The 17346-nt window shown below is 49.1% G+C and overlaps 10 protein-coding genes across 10 annotated transcripts; 5 read left to right on the forward strand and 5 right to left on the reverse strand.

Moving 5' to 3' along the window:
* Nucleotides 1–11: 11 nt before the first annotated feature.
* Nucleotides 12–680, forward strand: NEDG_00877 (2S proteasome subunit beta 1; the record flags this gene model as incomplete). The annotated part of the gene is made up of 1 exon (XM_067688295.1): nucleotides 12–680. One exon carries the CDS (start codon nucleotides 12–14, stop codon nucleotides 678–680), a length of 669 nt encoding a protein of 222 aa, XP_067544392.1.
* Nucleotides 681–1095: 415 nt separating this feature from the next.
* NEDG_00878 (uncharacterized protein) lies at nucleotides 1096–2808 on the reverse strand (the record flags this gene model as incomplete). Its single annotated transcript, XM_067688296.1, has 1 exon — nucleotides 1096–2808. The coding sequence occupies one exon, from the start codon at nucleotides 2806–2808 to the stop codon at nucleotides 1096–1098; it is 1713 nt and encodes a 570-aa protein (XP_067544393.1).
* A 54-nt stretch (nucleotides 2809–2862) lies between these two features.
* Nucleotides 2863–4362, reverse strand: NEDG_00879 (integrator complex subunit 11; the record flags this gene model as incomplete). The annotated part of the gene is made up of 1 exon (XM_067688297.1): nucleotides 2863–4362. One exon carries the CDS (start codon nucleotides 4360–4362, stop codon nucleotides 2863–2865), a length of 1500 nt encoding a protein of 499 aa, XP_067544394.1.
* A 293-nt stretch (nucleotides 4363–4655) lies between these two features.
* NEDG_00880 (uncharacterized protein) lies at nucleotides 4656–5495 on the reverse strand (the record flags this gene model as incomplete). Its single annotated transcript, XM_067688298.1, has 1 exon — nucleotides 4656–5495. One exon carries the CDS (start codon nucleotides 5493–5495, stop codon nucleotides 4656–4658), a length of 840 nt encoding a protein of 279 aa, XP_067544395.1.
* A 279-nt stretch (nucleotides 5496–5774) lies between these two features.
* On the forward strand, nucleotides 5775–7289 carry NEDG_00881 (T-complex protein 1 subunit theta; the record flags this gene model as incomplete). The annotated part of the gene is made up of 1 exon (XM_067688299.1): nucleotides 5775–7289. The coding sequence occupies one exon, from the start codon at nucleotides 5775–5777 to the stop codon at nucleotides 7287–7289; it is 1515 nt and encodes a 504-aa protein (XP_067544396.1).
* A 134-nt stretch (nucleotides 7290–7423) lies between these two features.
* Nucleotides 7424–8476, reverse strand: NEDG_00882 (DNA-directed RNA polymerase I subunit RPA49; the record flags this gene model as incomplete). The annotated part of the gene is made up of 1 exon (XM_067688300.1): nucleotides 7424–8476. One exon carries the CDS (start codon nucleotides 8474–8476, stop codon nucleotides 7424–7426), a length of 1053 nt encoding a protein of 350 aa, XP_067544397.1.
* Nucleotides 8477–8698: 222 nt separating this feature from the next.
* On the forward strand, nucleotides 8699–9196 carry NEDG_00883 (uncharacterized protein; the record flags this gene model as incomplete). Its single annotated transcript, XM_067688301.1, has 1 exon — nucleotides 8699–9196. The coding sequence occupies one exon, from the start codon at nucleotides 8699–8701 to the stop codon at nucleotides 9194–9196; it is 498 nt and encodes a 165-aa protein (XP_067544398.1).
* Nucleotides 9197–9242: 46 nt separating this feature from the next.
* On the forward strand, nucleotides 9243–13631 carry NEDG_00884 (phosphatidylinositol 4-kinase; the record flags this gene model as incomplete). Its single annotated transcript, XM_067688302.1, has 1 exon — nucleotides 9243–13631. One exon carries the CDS (start codon nucleotides 9243–9245, stop codon nucleotides 13629–13631), a length of 4389 nt encoding a protein of 1462 aa, XP_067544399.1.
* Nucleotides 13632–13770: 139 nt separating this feature from the next.
* Nucleotides 13771–15375, forward strand: NEDG_00885 (cysteinyl-tRNA synthetase; the record flags this gene model as incomplete). The annotated part of the gene is made up of 1 exon (XM_067688303.1): nucleotides 13771–15375. The coding sequence occupies one exon, from the start codon at nucleotides 13771–13773 to the stop codon at nucleotides 15373–15375; it is 1605 nt and encodes a 534-aa protein (XP_067544400.1).
* A 139-nt stretch (nucleotides 15376–15514) lies between these two features.
* Nucleotides 15515–17233, reverse strand: NEDG_00886 (uncharacterized protein; the record flags this gene model as incomplete). The annotated part of the gene is made up of 1 exon (XM_067688304.1): nucleotides 15515–17233. One exon carries the CDS (start codon nucleotides 17231–17233, stop codon nucleotides 15515–15517), a length of 1719 nt encoding a protein of 572 aa, XP_067544401.1.
* Between the last annotated feature and the right edge of the window lie 113 nt (nucleotides 17234–17346).

A 17346-nucleotide genomic window follows, 5' to 3' on the forward strand; every position in this document is an offset into this window, starting at 1 on the left:
TTGCTTTGAGAATGTACCAGGAAGAAGCAAGGCACTCACCCGAAGAGAAGTACAGAGAAAGGGGCAACTTGGAGAAAGAAGCAAGTCTTGGAACAACCATTATGGCTGTGGCCTTCAAAGACGGCGTCATTTTAGGTGCTGATACAAGAACGTCAATGGGGACGTACATCTCCAACCGAGTAAGCAGAAAGATAACCAAGCTAATTGACCGGGTGTTTACGTGTAGATCAGGCTCGGCTGCAGACACCCAGGCAGTCTCTGACACCGTAGAGGTGCAAATGAAAGAGCAGATCTTTTGCCACCACGAAATACCTTCAGTCAAGGACGTAGCCATCCTCGCCAAGAAGATCATCTACAAGAACGACTGGCTCCAAGCAGGGCTGATCATTGCAGGCGTGGACCATACGGGCGGCCGGATTTTCTCCATTCCTCTGGGCGGGGCCCTGGTTGAGCAAAAGTGTGCCATTGGAGGATCGGGGTCCATTTACGTCACTGGGCTCTGTGACAGAACCTTCAAAGAGAACATGACCAAAGAAGAAGCCATTGCTTTTGTCAAGACCATCGTCTCCCACGCGATGTACCGAGACAACTCGTCGGGCGGATGCATTCGAATGATGGTGGTCACCCAGGATGCAGAAGAAGAAATCTTTGTCCCTGGAGATGAGCTTGTCATTGGCTAGGAGCTTGTCATTGGCTAGGACTAGGACTTGGCTAGGACTAGGACTTGGTTTCTCCTATACAGCCTTTTAAATAAAACGGAATGTGCACCTGGGTCCGTGTCTGTTTTCGGAGTTATGTGGTACTGGGTCCGTGTCTGTTTTCGGAGTTGTGTGGTACTGGGGCCGTGTCTGGGGCCGTGTCTGGGGCAGTGTCTGGGGCCGTGTCTGGGGGTGGCTATCAAAAAATAAGTGACGGATTTAAATTCCTGACTATAAATAGTTTTATTTTTTTGCACCCCGGTAACGTGAGTGATGATAATAGCCGCCCCAGTCTGACAAGAGACGAAATGGTTATTTAATCTGACACATTTTAGCTTAATATCTTGGTGCCACTGCTGGGTTGGCCCCCTCTATCGGCCCAAAGCAGCTTTATACTTTAACTACTTTCGTCCTTTTCGTCTGTTTCGTCCATTCCTTCTTTGGGAGAGTCAGTTGGTGGGTTTAAAGCTTGGTCAAGGATTTCAATGAGACAGTCTACCAGACGAATCTTCATTTCTAGCTTGATCATCTTTGTTCCGATTGACTTGCACCTGGCTATGAGTAGGCAATTAAGACTGTCTATCTTGCACGAAGACTCTGACTCTGACTGAATGGTGAAGGACTCATAGAAGGTTTCGCTGTTGTTCCTGAAGTAAACGAGAAGCTCTTTCTTTATCTGTCTGAACTGCCCTGGAGTAACCTTGGAGGGCAGGGTAAAGCTAATGTGGATAAGCTTTTGTGGGGCCCGGGTTATGTTCACCAGGCACTTCGCAGAGAGCACTTTGTTCAGAAACGTTACTTTGCCTCCGTCCATTCCAAGCACTTCTGTTTTGTAGAGGCCAATGGTATAGATGATATAGTCTTTTCCGTCAATGATGACGTCATCACCAATGTCAAAGGGATGCGTCAGCATGAAAGAAGTGTTCCAGTAAAACTCTTTGGCAATGGTTCCAATAAAGAAGTTGAGAAAGAGGGCGCTGCTTAAACTAAAGGTAAGTATCTGTTTGGGGGAGAGGCCGATTACGGAGAGGTAGATGAGAAGTAGTGGAACCACAATGACAATGGTTAGCATGTTGTCAAGCACCTCAACAAAGCTGTTCAGACTGTTGTAGTTGGTGATGAAGTTTTTTTTGTCGTAGTGGAAGTTGCCCATGGTGTCTCTCATCTCTTTTTTCGTTATCTTTTTATCTATGCCGTTATCAAAGTAGAGAAAAGCTTGCACTGCCACCTGGGCTGAAGGGAATATTTCGCAAAAGTCGTTGAAGGTGATGACCTCTTTGGTTTTGGTGCACTTGTTAAAGACGTCCCGCGAGAGACAGAGCGTTTCATGGAGGGAGAGGGAGTTGGAGTTAAGGATTGAGTCTTTAAAAAGACTGCCAACAACGTTTTCAATGTTTCCGCCCAATGAAGCTACCTCTGAGGGATCGTGGTCGGTGTCGTTTAGGCAGTCAAGTAGGAAGCATCCTTCATCCATTTCTTCTGAGTCGCTGTCCCCGCCCTCGTAGCAGAACTCTTTCATTGCGGCGACGATTCTTTCCTTTATCCCGATTTCTTCAGCCTTTTTTTTCAGGGTGTGGGTGAGGAAATAAACCCTGAAAGTTTCAATAACCACGGTTTTGATGGTGAAGGCGGTAATCGTGAGTATCCCGCAAATAAAGCAGCTGCCAAGCACTCTTTCGGCCCACGGAATAGTTCCCTGGAGCTCAAACCCCAAAGGAAGCATCAGAAAAAACCAAATCCCAAAGACGGTGTAGATCTTCAGCTTTTTGTTATGAAGCACCTGGGTGTCAGTTACCTGGTCCTTAATGACCACAAAAAACACATGCACCAGGAGCTTAAGACAGAGAAAGAGGAAAGAAAGAATCCCAGCCAAGACAAAGACGTGGACTAGGCTGTACCCGCGAACTTCTCTAAGCTTTCTTGGGATGAATTGCAGACCAAGCACCGCAACAAATGAAAAAAGACCCGTACCAAAAAATACTGGCGTAAGGGTTTGGTTGGTTTTTTTGACCCACTGATTGTTCCGCGGCAGCTCTTCAAAGTCGTCAAAGCCAAACTCTGCGGTGTCCTCTAACCAGTTAAACTCCTTTTCTGGCTTGCTTTTGTTCATGGGGCATGTTTTGCCTTCTGTTTATTTATGGCGTCTGATGGTGAAAATGTGTTTCTAATCATAAACAATGTTCCTGGTACACTTGGTAATGACCACCTGAGGTCTCCCGTCTTCTTTGACCAGGCACCCCTCCAGGGTGCCTTCAACGACCTCGTTTTCCATCATCTGGAGCGTCTGGAGGGCATCCTTGGTGACGCGGGCCGTGGTGTTGTTCGACGAGGCAATCGTAAGGATGGTTCCATTTGGCGGATGGTGGGTGGGGATGTGCATTTCTGTTTCAAGAATGTACTTCAGCCGTTTCATTCGCTGAAGGTCTCCATGCACAAGAAGAATGTTCTCTGGAGCACACTGCTGGACAAGCGAAAGAATGCCTTTCTGGTCGGCGTGGGCGCTGAATGGCATGTTCTTAACCTGCATGGACACTGGGTACTCAATGCCGCCAACTTCTATCTTTTTAGCGCCATTAAGCACCCTTTCTCCAATCGTGCCGCGGACGCAGTACCCCGGGAAGATAACCATGTTTTTCGGGTCGCCGCACCACTTCCGGAACATAGCGAGGCTTGGGCCCGAGTGAAGCATCCCTGGCGAGGAAAAGAGGACCATTGGGTCTTTTGAGTTAGCTAAGCTGGAGTCAAAGGGTTTGACGTACCGAAAATCAAAGAGGTTTCTTTTAAGCATGCCTTTGCGGATGTTTTCGTGGGTGTAGTCCACAAACTGGCGGTAGATGTCGTTGGCTTTGTGGGTAAGGGTTGCTGACGTGTAAATAGGTGTTTTTAGGCCCATTCTTTCCCACTGCGTGTCGAGCAAAAGACAGAGCTCGTGGGACCGGCCCAGGGCAAAAACGGGAATGAGAACTTTGCCCCCCGCCTTCACGCACTCCACCACGGACTCAACAAACTCTCTTTCTCTCTCCCGCCTGCAGTCTCGAACAAGGAGGCCGTACGTGCTCTCGGTAATTAGCAGGGTGGGCGACACCCGGGGGATCCAGGCTCCGTCCAGGTGCCTGTCCGGGGCCATGTTGTAGTCTCCAGTGTACACAACTGACTCATCCCCGACCTTCACATGGAACATGGCTGCTCCTAGGACGTGGCCAGCATAGTATGCCGTGATAGTAAAGTCTTTCTCGATTTCAATGGTTTCATGGATGGACATGCCAACTATTTTTTTCATGCAGTCTTTGATGTTGCCTTCGTTGTAGGTGACCTGAAGCTTGGCAATATCTTCCCGGTCGTTGTGTACTTTGCAGTAGTCGCCCAGAATGAACGGCAGCACTGCGCGCGTTGGGTGCGTCATGTACACTGGCCCGTGGTAGCCTATTTTTTCGGTGAAGTACGGCAACGACCCGCAGTGGTCCATGTGGAAGTGCGAGATAATAACGCAGTCAATGATCCCGGTATATGGCCCAGGACCTAAAAGCTTAAAATCTGGGAACCTTCTGAGATCGGTGTGGCCCATGTGCATGCCACAGTCAAACATAATCGTTCGGTTCTTTATGGTAACCACAATGCACGATCTTCCAATGTCCTGTCCTGCTCCAAGCACAACTACTTGCATTATTTTGCAAAAATCTTTCTTCTTTTTGTAGGCTCTGTTTTCGGGCAGGTTTGTTCGGGGCAGGTTTGTTCGGGGCAGGTTTTGCAGCCGGTGCCGGCCCATACTATACCGCTGGCCTAGCAATGGGGCGCCCGAACCAACCCGAACGGGCCAGGCTGCGAGAGAGGGGCTGGGTGTTCGGGCGTTCCAGTGGTACCCACTACTAGACCATGTCCATAAAAGGAAAAGCTTGTAAAAGTTTGTCACAGCCCCGAAAAAACCCGAAAGCCCGAAAACCCGATTCTAGAAAAGTTTTATTGATATCTGTAAACGTTCTCTAGGGATTTGCTTATTTCGAGGAGGAAGTCTTCCTTCTCTTGGTTTGTGTGGTATATAATACTTCCATTACGGAGCTCTGCCCTGTATTTGGCCGGGGAAGCCGTGGTAGCTTTGTACAAGTCGCTGAATAGGTGTTTCTTCGGGGGAAACAAGCTAACCATCTGCGGGGAAGACATGGGCGTCTGGCGGGCTGATGAATGCTTGGCAGGGGTTCGGGTAATTGGAGAAGAGGAAAGCATTGGCAGGAAGTTGTCACAGAATCCGTCATCAAGAGGGTCGAGGTGGAAGTCAGAAATGGCGTTATAACAATCATCGTACGACATTTCACACCCCTCTTTTTTTGACACGTCCGTGAAAATGTCACAGGGCGACGTATGCCGAAACACCCTTTCCTCCTCGCTCCTGCTAAAGCTCTGCTCCACCCGGTCCTCAAAGTTGCTGCTTCCCCTCTGTCTTGGCGACAGAAGAACGGTGGTTCTCTCGGAGAGGACGCTCAGCGACACAGAGTCGGTGGCCTCGTCCCCAGAGGAGTGGGACGCTTCTTCTTTCTCTTTTCGCAGCTTTTCTTTGGCTCTTTTGTTCTGGAACCATATTTGCACGCTTTTTATTGGGAGGCTAAGGGTTTTTGAAAGGATGGCTTTTGCTTTGTGCGAGGGGTGGGTGTCCTCTCCAAAGACGCGCTCAAGCTGGACGACCTGCCACGGCTCAAGCTTTATTCTTGGATTCTTCGGGAGACCTTTCCCCATAAGACTCTTCTTTATCTCTTCAGTGAAATCAATGAACTTGACATCTTTTCCCCGTACTGTGTAACCCATTATATAGCTCTGATATTAGAAATCTAGGTTTCCTTATATAATCATTGTGTCAGAATAAGGAAATATCAAAAATTACCTGAAGTTGATTATTTGTAGACAACAAAGGAAATGTCCAAATATGGAATAAATTAACCTATTTTGGGTCATCAGTATATAGTAAATTTTTTATATTTGGTCCATAGAGTCTAGTTGCTTTTTTAATTTGCTTTTTTGGGCTGCTTTTTTCCCGGTTAGTGTTCAGAGCCAAGGCTCTTTTATTTAATTTTTCTTTGGAAGGAGATGAACAGTGCATTTGGAGGACAGAGCCTTATGCGAACAAAAACAGCTGAAACATCGGGCGTATCTTGTGTCCTGAAGAACATTGACGGAATAGTCAGTCTCTGTGATATTGTAAAGAGCTCGTATGGCATCCATGGCGCATACAAGCTTGTGGTTAACTCCCACCAGAAAACTGTCATTAGCCGATCTGTCTCGTCAATTCTCTCGGGGTGCGACATAGAGCACCCAGCGCTACGAATGCTGGTTGAGCCTATCGCCCACCTGGCACAAATGGGAGACTGCACCGGCTTCCTTATGGGGGTAATTGGAGAAATACTTAGAAGAAGCGGGTCGCTGATTAGCCAGGGCGTTCTGCCCATGGAGATATCTTCGGGGCTGCGGGAGTGCTTGGAGGAGGTCAGGGGCCTGTTCGAGGAAGAGTCTGAAAAGGCCGAGTTTTCTCTTACCGACCAAGAGGTGCTGAGAAAAGTGCTTAGCGGGATAGTTAAAGAAAAAAGAGTGACCGAGCTGCTGGCAGAGTCCATTGCCTCCATCTCGCAGAGAGGATCCTTCCCAATCGACAGCGTTCGGGTTGCTAAAGTAAACGTAGGCTCTCTCAGCGACTCAGAAAGGTTCCAGGGAATGCTTCTGGAGACGGGGCCTGCAGGCAGCGTTGAAAAGGGCGAAAACCTGAAAACAGCTATTTACACCTGCCCCCTGGCCATTAGCAACATGGAAACCAAAGGAACCGTTCTTCTTAAAAACGCTGAGGATCTGCTTACCTACACCTCAGACGACGAAGCCACAGTCAGAAACTTTGTTGACCGAATCACTGCCAATGGCGTGGGCCTCCTTATCTGCAACGGCACCGTTGATAGTCTTATGCTAGACTTCCTTAACGAAAAGGGCGTAATTGTGCTTAAGGTAACGAGTAAGTTTGAGCTAAGGAGACTGTGCATGCTGTTTGGAGGAAAGTTCTCCAACACGCTCACCCCGATTGAGGAGGGAAGCCTGGGCCGGTGCAGCGTGCTTGAGGTTTGTGCCTATGGAGAAAGGAGGTACACCAGGGTGCTTGGGGCAGGCAGGGTAGACACAATCATCATTAAAGGCTCACTACCTGCCAGGCTTGAAGAGCACGAAAGAGTCATTGGAAAAGCCACCTGTGCCCTCCAGGTTGTAGCTAATGAGTCAATGCGCACCGGAAGCATAAGGCTGCTTAAGGGCGCAGGTATATGCGAGAAAAACCTCTCTAAGCGGATCAGAGAGATAGGCGAGCAGCACACCGACATGAGACAGGTAGCGATGAAGATTCTCGCTGAGTCTATTCACTCAGTTGGGGAAAGGTGCCTGTCTGAGTCCATTCCAGAGTCTTCATACGACCAGGTGTACGACGTTGCCGCCATCAAGGAGAGGGCGCTCACTTACGCCCTTGTTCTTTCCTCAGACATTCTAAGCATTTCTCAGATGTTCATCACCACCAATGAGGACACCCTCCAGGCACCCAAGAGACCTGGGAACTGGGACGACCTGGACTAGGTCTCGGGTTTTGGGCTGGGTTTTGGGGCAGCAGGCCTCAATAAATGGTAGAGCTGTTCGGGTTTTATTTGGGTACGAGGCGTGGTACGGGGTGTGGTACGGGGTGTGGTACGGTGCTAGGAGGCAGCAGGAGACTAAGGCTTTGGGAAACATATTAGATGGTAAAAGTTGCCTGCACCTGCACTGGCAGTGCTGGCTTTGGAGCATCCAAGCACTAGCATGATCTTTTTTACCAGGCAGATTGAAACGTTCGGGAACAGTGGGATGATGGCATCAAAATCAACAGTAAGGTTGCTGAGTAAGAGGTGAAGAACAATCATTCTGGCGATAATGGCGAGTTTGAAGTCTTTTTCCAGGCGTAAGACCCCCTTGGCCCCAAGTGCGCGAGGCATATGAGCAGCAATGAAGCCTTTGAGCATCTGGCTCTGAAGCGGCTGGTTGCAGGTAAGGGTGTGGGCTAGCTTCTCTTTGTTGTTGGCTTTGAGTAGAATGTATAGAACGTCCATGAGCAGAAGGGCTCGGGCGTACTGCCTGGTGGTGGCTTTGGGTGGAGGCTGTGACAGCCTTTGGTGTATGAGCGGCGAAAGGTTAACGGTTGATAGGAAGGCAAGAGTATCTGTTTCTGGTAGATCTACAAAGATACTTTCAGGTGCTATCTCTAAAATGCTGTCTATTTCATAGATGGCGCTTGGATCGGGGGCGTCTAGGTTGTGTGGCGGAACAATTGGCACTTTTTTAGGCTCGGGTAGCTCGACCTTTGTCTGGCCCTGGATTTGCGAGAGGGCTTCAGACGCGGCAGCTGTGGTGTTCTCAGTTATCTCTTTGAGCTTCTTGAACTGGGCGTGCTTCTTTAGGAACTGTGTTCCTCCAAACTCCAGGGAAAGGTGGGGGTGCATGGCGGTGGCAAACTCTTCAGTTTCTTTTTCTTTCATGAAGGTTCTTCCTTTGAAAAAGGGAAGGGCTTCGAAACAAACTTCTCCCGTTCCTTCTATCACAACGACTTTTCCCTCCTTTTGCCCCATTCTACCAACGGCGTAGGTGCATGGGAGTGTGTCAACCTCATGGGCCACCATTCGAAGAGTCTTTGTCTCTTTGGTTGTTCTAAGAACCCGCTTTCCTTCTTCTTCAGATAGTGAGAGGGCCATGTTCTCTTTGTACGGTGCTACAACCGCTGCAAACTCTGGCATGCTGAAAAAATGAAAACCTCTATTTATTCTTCCAAGCACAGTTTTGTGCTTAGGCCTGCAGGAGCCCTTGCCCTTGCCCATACCGCACCACAACCAGTACCCTAGAGTGTTGAGGTAGTTGGGGGCTGTTGCTGTGGGTACTGGTTGTAGCAAGAACTGAGGCCCACACAAAGCCCAAGACACAGCTTTTCTCATCAAGACATTTTGCTAAAAAAAGCACCAATGCCAGAGACAGGGACAGAGGCAGGGACAGAGACAGAGACAGGGACAGGGACAGAGGCAGGGGTAAGGACAGGGACAATCAAGGGACCCAAGAAACGTGTAATAGTTCAAGGAACTAGACCCAACCCGAACAAGCCACTATCAATGAATGGCCTAGGCATAGCAGTTAGTGGCAGAGCAAGAAGGTTTTTCAACGAGCGTTCACTTTCCGTTCTTCGCTTAAAAGCCCCCAAAAAAGAGTTTTCAGGTAACAGAACCATTGCCAGGATACTCCAAAGGGCTGTGCAGGCCACACACGCTGCAAACCCTGCACCAAGCATCACCCAGACCTCTACCCAGACCTCTACCCAATTAGCCCGAATAAACCTAAGAGTACTCCCTGAAGTACCAGCACTCAACAAAGAAAGCGTCGTCAATGCTTCCCCAGAGCTCCTGGCTAGAGTGTTCAGGGAGGGCCTGGGCCGGGGGAGAGTCTCAGGGACGGTGCTGCAGCGGTAGGAGAGGGGCTGGCGTGCATTTGTGAATTTGTTTTTAATTTTCGGGTATGGCAGAGGAGAGTGCAAAGAATGAGCCAAATAAGCTAGAAGCGGGGGAATACTTTGCAAAGGACAAGAAGATAGAGGAGCTGACAGTTGGCGTGTGTATGGAGATGTTCCGCGAGTCTAGTGCTCTGAGCCAGTACGATGACGACGTTTACACCTTGCTAATCAAATACGTGCAGAAAATAGAGGGGGAGGCAGGAATGAAAGAGTGTACCGCTCTCCTGCAAGAAGTTGCAGCAGGCAAGCCAGGGGCAGAGATTAAGTTTGCACAAATAAACTCGGTACTTGAGGTAGTGATTGCCAAGATAAAAAAGCACGAAAAGAAGTGGCGAAGCATCGGGCTAGAGAGTAAAAGCAAGCCAAAGCCTGAGCCATCCAGCGAGAAAACGAGCCATCCCGAGCCCAGCGAAACAGCCAGGGGAGCAAGCAGCACTATTCGACCCGGGCTGTTTAGCATGCGAAAACTAGCTAGGTTCCGGGAAGAGTTCAGGCACAAGGCCGAAAAGATAGAAAAAGCGGCCGAGCATGAAGAGGCGCCAGATGAAGATGCAGAAACGGTGTTGGAGCACTTCTTTGCTGCGGTGACAGAAAGATTCATTCAGTGGGTGGTAGAGGTATCACAGACCATTGACAGCAAAAACCTGCTAATGGGGGAGTGGAACGAGATAGAGGGGCCTAACTTGCAGATAGATTTCCTGATTCTTCTGTTTACGTTTTTTGAGGAGTACACGACTTTTTCCGTTATTTTTAACCGGGAGGTAGCTGGAAGAAAAGAGATAGCCGAAACAACCAAAACCTACTACAAGATTTTTATAGCGCTGCTTACCGACCAGTGCATACCAGAAATAGAGCTAGAGGTGATAGTCTCCCTAACCCATTCGATGTGTACCAACATTCTTCTGAAGGGGAGTGCGCTGGCGGAGTGCTCAGCGCTGTTTTCGCAGGACGGAAGGACCCTTTTTTCAGAGAAGCACATTTTTTACATCCAGTCGTCAGTTCTTAAGGCCCTGGGGCTGCTGTACCTGAAGGAAAAGAACGAAACGCTTTTGGGGATAGTTTACTCTTTTTTTAGTATGGGAGTGATTGACAGTTATCCAACCGCGCAAAAAAAAACTCTTATTGAGGAGTCAGTCGACGTTCTTAGCGAGTACGTTGAGTACAAGAAGGTCTACCACCTCATTCGGAGGATTATGTACACGTACGAGAGTGCAGCAGAGACAACAGAGGGGGTGGCACAGATGATTTCGCTGTTCCTCTCAAAGATAAGGGCCAGGGCCAAAAACGAGATAAGAGAAATTAACGGGTTTTTTACCCGAATTATTGCCAAGGCACCAAACAAGATCGAGCACATTGACCCGTACTGCAGGTTCTTGGCCACGCACGACGTTGAAATACCTCTGCACCACCTCATTCGGCGGTACAACTCGCAGTTCATTGCGACCTTCTACTCAACCTACTTCAGGCACCCATTCGCCCTGGAAAAAGGAACCAAGGCCGTTGGAGACTTCATTAACTTTGTCAGTCTTTCCGACGACTTGGCATACATCTACATTATGAACATGGTCCCGTTCATTCCAACGTCCCCGTTCATTCTCCACAAAGTCTTCCTCATTTACAAGAGGGTCTATGCCAATGCCAAGAGGTTCCCCCGGGGCGTTGAAACCGAGCTGCTTCTGCTGCGGATGAAGACCCCGGCACTGGTAGGGGTGGCAGGCTTCATTTTCAGCGATCCAAGGCCACTGATCAAGAAAAAAGACCTGAAGGAAATGGCCGAGTCGATAAAGATCAGCACGGGCCTGAATGAAGACTACATCGTCTTTTTGGTGGTGCTGCACTCCATTGAGCGGGCTAAGCTGGAGAACTACAACTACAAAGGCATTCTCAGCTACCTCACAGACGAAGTAACCCTAAAGTACATGGGAAGACACCTGCACCAAGTAATGCGGCAGGTTCACACGACCATAGCCATAGAGTCCAAAGACTTTTACAAGACGTACGCCTGCGAGCTGCTAAAGATAGCCTCAGCGCCCAAAGCCTACCCCCTCTCTTTAAAGATCATTGCAGAGATCTTGCAGATACTGTTTGAGAAAGAAGGGTCTATTTCGCTATCAGAGGAGCTCCACGTTCGCTTTAGAGAGTGCTTTGACACATTTAGGATGCAGGAGTTTGCCATGCACGACCTCAAAGACACCTTCCAAAAGTACACCACCCTTTACGAGATGATCCTGAAAAAGATGCGCAAGGAAGTGACTGAGGCGTACAACTACATCGTGCTGAACATCGTTGATCTGGGCCTGTTCCACGCCCTGCCAGTGATGAGGGACGAGCGAGGCATCAGAGAACTGCTGGACCGATCAAACCTGATTATGCGGCTGATCAGAGACTTTCCAGTCACCCCAATGCAAGGATTTGACATCTGGGAGTGGATGTACAGTGTCTGTGTGAAAAGATCAATGGGCCACCCGAAAACCATTGCATCGGTTACCCACCCAAACACCTCGAACACATCGGCAGAGTCGCCAAAAGCAGTCCTGAAAGAAGAGGAGTACAACTATCTTCTTTACGCCATCAACACCGAGTGGATAAGAGACCTTATCATTATTCGGGGAGAAACGCCTGGCATTATTGAAAACACCCGAAACTATCTGCGGTGGATCCTTACCGAAGAGTACTCGTTTGAGACGCTTTTGGTGCTGCTCCAGGTGTCTAACCGGGAAGAAAAAAGAGAGCTGCTAAAAACAGCGGTGTGGAAGGGGTACACCCTGAACGAGGACCTCGCAGTCTACCTGGAGCTGCACAAAGCGGCCAAAGACACCTTTTACGAGTACCCCCTCTCGCAAACGTACAACTTCCTCTGCTCGCTCACTGGAAGCACCAAGTACCTGAAAACCAGAGAGCTCAAGGAGCAGGAGCTTTACGAGCTAAGCCTGGAGGAGCTGATTTTCCTTAGCACCGAGTACTGGATAAAGAAGGTCTCTGACGTTCTGATACAAAAACAGATTGTTCGGTGCTGTGGGTTCTACATTGATGTCTCAAGGCTAACAGTCATTGAGGCACTTTCGATCATTGCCAACTCAGAGGACGAGGAGGAGGTGGGCAAGGGACTTGAAAGACTTGCCTTTGAGGAAAGAGAGGGGAAGGGCCTGGTCAGTTATGCGCCGCAGATTGTCCAACTGCTAAACAAGACTTTCAGAAAAAATAACGACGAAATCAAACAGGCCGTTATCCGGGCAGTAAAAGACCAAACGACCCACGCACTCATTTGGGAGATCAAGGCACAAAAGTCAGCGGCCCTCCAGAAGTACGAGGGCCTGATTCTCGCAAGCATGACCCCCGAGGCCAAGAAGCAGTACGAAAAAGTAGCCCAGTTCCTAGCCAATTTCACCCAGGTATCAGGCAAACTCAAAAAGTACGTTGGTCTTGATAGGGACCTTAAAAAGCAGCTAATCAACAAAGAAATATCGCAGGTAGCTTTCCCGGAGGGATGCTACCTCCCAATCACGGGGGAAACAGTCGTTAAGGTGGTTGAAGGCTCGGGAAAAGCCCTGCAAAGCGCTGAAAAGGTTCCGTACATGGTTACGTTCAAAGTGCTCCACAAAACAACCAACGAACAGGTCGATCGGTCAGTTATCTTTAAATTTGGAGATGATTGCCGCCAAGACGTTCTGGCCCTGCAGATAATCAAACTTTTTCAGGAAATTTTTGAAGAAAAAGGTTTGCCTATCTTCCTCTACCCGTACAAAGTGCTGGCAACGGGAGAGGGCCGGGGTATCATCGAAGTTATCCCAAAAGCCATTTCCAGAGACCAGCTAGGCCGGGAAAGAGTGAACAACTTGGTTGACTACTTTGCGCTCAAGTACGGGTACCGAGAGGGACACAGGTACATCCACGCCCTGAAAAACTTTGTTCAGAGCTTTGCCGGGTACTCCCTGGTAACCTACATCCTCAACATAAAGGACAGACACAACGGAAACATTATGATAACGGACGAAGGCCACCTTATTCACATAGATTTTGGGTTTATGTTTGATATCTCCCCAGGAAACATCAACATCGAAAGCCCGATCAAAATAACCGATGAAATCTTTTCACTCCTTGGAGGCGCAGAGGGAGAGGCCTTTGCAATGTACAAGGACCTGATGGTCAAAGGGTTCTACGTGCTCAGAAAAAGAGCCAAGGAAATAGTGCTTATGGTTGACCTGGGCAAGCACGGAGGCCTGCCCTGCTACACCCCAGCAACCGTTAACAACCTGGTTGCCCGGTTTAGGCTAGACCTGAAGGACCAGGAGGTGCCAGCCTTTGTCCACAAACTAATTGTCTCCTCCACGAAAAAGCTCCGAACCTGGATCTATGACCAGTACCAGCACCTAACGAATAACATAGCTTTCTAAGGGGGCCTGGGTGTCTGGCGCGTAGTGGGTGGCGGGCAGAGTAAATAAACCCGCCGTACCACGCAGTAGCCCTCGTACCCCGAAGACTAGCCCGAACAAATTAGAAAATGTTTTTATTGGTCCAATTAACAACGCAGCAATGGTAGTAGAAAGAGTTAAGAATGGAGTAAAAGGACAAACAGCACTAAAGGTGCACAACACCATCACTGGAGAGAAAGAAGAGCTAAAGATTGAGAACGGCGTCATGAAATGGTACACCTGTGGACCTACAGTCTACGACTCCTCACACATTGGCCATGCTAGAAGCTACATCCTGCTTGATGCACTGAGAAAAACACTAACCCGATACTTTGGGCATACAGTTACCTACATCATGAACATAACCGACATAGACGATAAAATCATCATCAAAGCCCGGGAGTCTCTCGATGACATAGAGCTAAACAAGCTGGATGAAGAGATCAAGCGCCTAAGCATTACCATCAGCGATGCAGACCTTAACACGGAAGACCAGAAAAGAATCCACATTGCCACCAAAAACGTCAGCCGGAAGTACGAGCAAGAGTTTTTCCGAGACATGGCAGCCCTGGACATCGACCTTCCAACCTACACCACCCGAGTTAGCGAGTACATCGAAGAGATTGTTCGGTTTGCAGAAAGAATAGAGGAGCAAGGGTATGCCTACGTTTCTAACGGGTCGCTTTACTTCGACGTAAGAAAGTACGCCCAAACCAAAAGATACCCGCTTATGTGCAGCACCCAGAATCGCCAGGAGCTCCTTGAGGAGGGCGAGGGAAAGCTTACCGAGGACGGCAAGCGGAGCAAGGAAGACTTTGTGCTCTGGAAGCGAAGCAAGGCCATGGAGCCTGCCTGGGCGTCTAAGTGGGGGGCCGGAAGGCCTGGGTGGCACATTGAGTGCAGCGCGATGGCCTCCAACATTACCGGGGGAAGAATTGACATGCACTCGGGCGGCATTGACCTGATGTTCCCACACCACGACAACGAAATAGCGCAGTCCGAAGGAGCAGGCCTGGACAACTGGGTCGGGCACTTCCTCCACACGGGGCACCTTCACATTGATGGGTTTAAGATGAGCAAAAGCCTGAAAAACTTTATCAAGATAGAGGAAATGCTTGAAAAAGGCACGTCCAGGGAGATAAGGATAATGTTCCTTTTACAATCGTACAGGGGGCCCATGAGGTACGGCCTGGAAAGTCTTGAGCGGGCAAAAGTTGTTGAAAAAAAGATTTTCAGGTACATTGGTCTCCACCTCCCGCAAAAAACACCCGAAACAACCGAGGAGACAGTTAATGCAGTCTCTCCGCTGGGGGCCGAGGAAAGAGCCCTTCTTGATTTGTTTGACGCCAAAGTCATTGAGATAGATAGCGCTATCAAAGATGATTTTGATTTCCCCAAGGTTTTTGATCTGGTCATTGAGCTTATCACAGCTGCTGGGAAGAGCGAGCACCCTACCATCAACAGAGAAATAGCCCAGTACATTGGGCAGATAATGCACGTAATGGGCCTGGAAACGGCTGAAAAGACCGAGTCTGCCGACGTCTCACAACTCGTGGCAACGATTTCCGCCTTTAGAAACGAGATAAGAGGGCTTGCCAAAGCTTCGTCTGCACCAAAGGCGTACTTCGTTGCGTGCGATAAGCTCAGAAGCGACCTGTCCTCTCTTGGGATAGTCATAGAAGACGGACAAACCGCGGAGGGCTCTTCTATCCGAAGAAAGTGCTAGACGCCCCTCTCCCTGTCCCGACTGCCAGCCACCCTCAACTGACTCACTAACTGCCAGGTATAAAAAAGATGTTTATTCGGTTTTTTTCGGGTTTTCGATAGTTTCGATAGTTTCGAGACAAACCATGGGTATGTTGCTTTTATGCGCTTGGTACACCCAAGGACACCTTAAAAACCGGGTTGCCATGTTCATCCGAACTAACAGTGCCATAAAAGCCTCCTCCTTCGATCCTTTCCCCACATAAACAGTGGATAGGTTTGTTTGTCTTCAGCTCGGCCACTGCTAGGCTCTTTAGACAGGCGTAGCATATCATATGCCCGCGATTACAGACAATGGCCACATAGTTTATATTGGATTCCTTTTGCATCTGTTGACTAAGAGTGTCCAGTAAGCAATGGCACCCGATGCACCCTGTGTCGACGTACGTGCCCAGTGTAGGAAGGACCTGTGGTGGATCTTGATTGTTGATGGTGTAAACGGCTTCTTTGCAAGTGTTTATAATAAGTGTGTCTAGCTGACCACGTGACCATTGCAGGTAAACACTGGGCGCAACCCAAAGAATCCTGTTCAGGGAGAGTAAGGTGACTTTAAGGGTTGTGGTGGGCTCGTAAGAAAAAGCCTTGAGGGTTGGACAGATAGGTTCAACGTACATGCATAACAGCCTCACCTTGGCTGAGGAGACATACTGCTGCCCGTTTGGTGTCCAGACAGACGCCTCGCCCGGGGTAAGCACGACTTCTTCGATGTTGGCAAAGCATTTTGATAGCCATTTGAGCATAATAATGGGACCATCCGGTAGTCTCAGATAGGTGCAGGTACTAGCTAGGGCTAGGTGCAGGCTTGCCACTGAAGGCCTAATTTGATAACTTTCCTCCCAGAACGGATCTGTGCTTTCAATGGAATTTCCATTTAGGGATAAATTCTCCACCATGAAAGATTCTTGCGCCTGGCGAGCAATCAACACCCACAACTCTGCAGGCAGGTCCAATCTGTCCCATTGGTGGCTTCCAATCGCCCGCAACACCTCTTTGCTGCCCTGCAAAGGTTCATGCGGCCCCCACACCCCGAAAGAATTCAAAACCTGGCTGTTTTCCAGCAGGGCGCAGTTTATGCTGGCCAGGTTCTCTAGATTGAAAATGTGCAGGTTGGTGAGCTTGCCTGGGTTTGATCTGTCCAGACATTCAAGGGTGGTTATTAGCGGGGAGTCTATGATGCAGAGAGATGGGGCTGTGTCAGACAGGTCAATGTGGGATAGCACCCAGGCAGCAGATTCGTTAGACATGTTTTTCAGGCACAGCCGCTTAACGCTCAGGCTAAGAAGCCTGGTTTTTTCCTGGGCCAGGTCCGAGTATGTTCGCTTTCTCCTGGCCTGTGCTCTGAATTGCGTGGCACAGGTTAGCTTGGGCTCCTCCACCTCCATAGGCTCCTCAGAGTCCATCACATCTACCACCCCGTCTATGGTAAACTCATCCGCGCGGATGGCCTCAAAGGCCCGAAAAAGATTCTCAAGCACATTTTTGTTTAGTGCTTCAGGGCAGCCATCCGGGGAATGGCTGCTGGTGATGGTAAAGTCGTCGAACTTGATGCCCTGGACCAGTGGGGCTAGGGTCTTGTTTTTCGGGTACCTATCCAGATAGATAACTACTGGTTTTTTCTGGCTTTCAAGAATATATTTTCTAGCTCGGGTGGTTAGTGTTTCTAGGACATACCCCGACCTCTCAAAGAAATCAAGCGTTCGAGCCGTGTGCCGGGGTGGAGCGTCTATGGTGGAGTTCAGGGCCTCTGCTGCTGCGTAAGTCATTGAAAGCAGGGCGATGCATGCAATGCTTCGGGTTAGTGTTCTAATCTGGAGAAACATTTATTTGCTAGGGGTTAGTGGAAGAAAATATAAACGTAAAAATTTTGCCACATATCTACCCCATTTGGTAATAAAAAGACCACCTAGTTACCATATTGGGCCAGTCCAATTAA

This window comes from Nematocida displodere (assembly GCF_001642395.1).
Source record: "Nematocida displodere strain JUm2807 chromosome Unknown 2, whole genome shotgun sequence".
Lineage (NCBI taxonomy): Eukaryota > Fungi > Microsporidia > Nematocida > Nematocida displodere.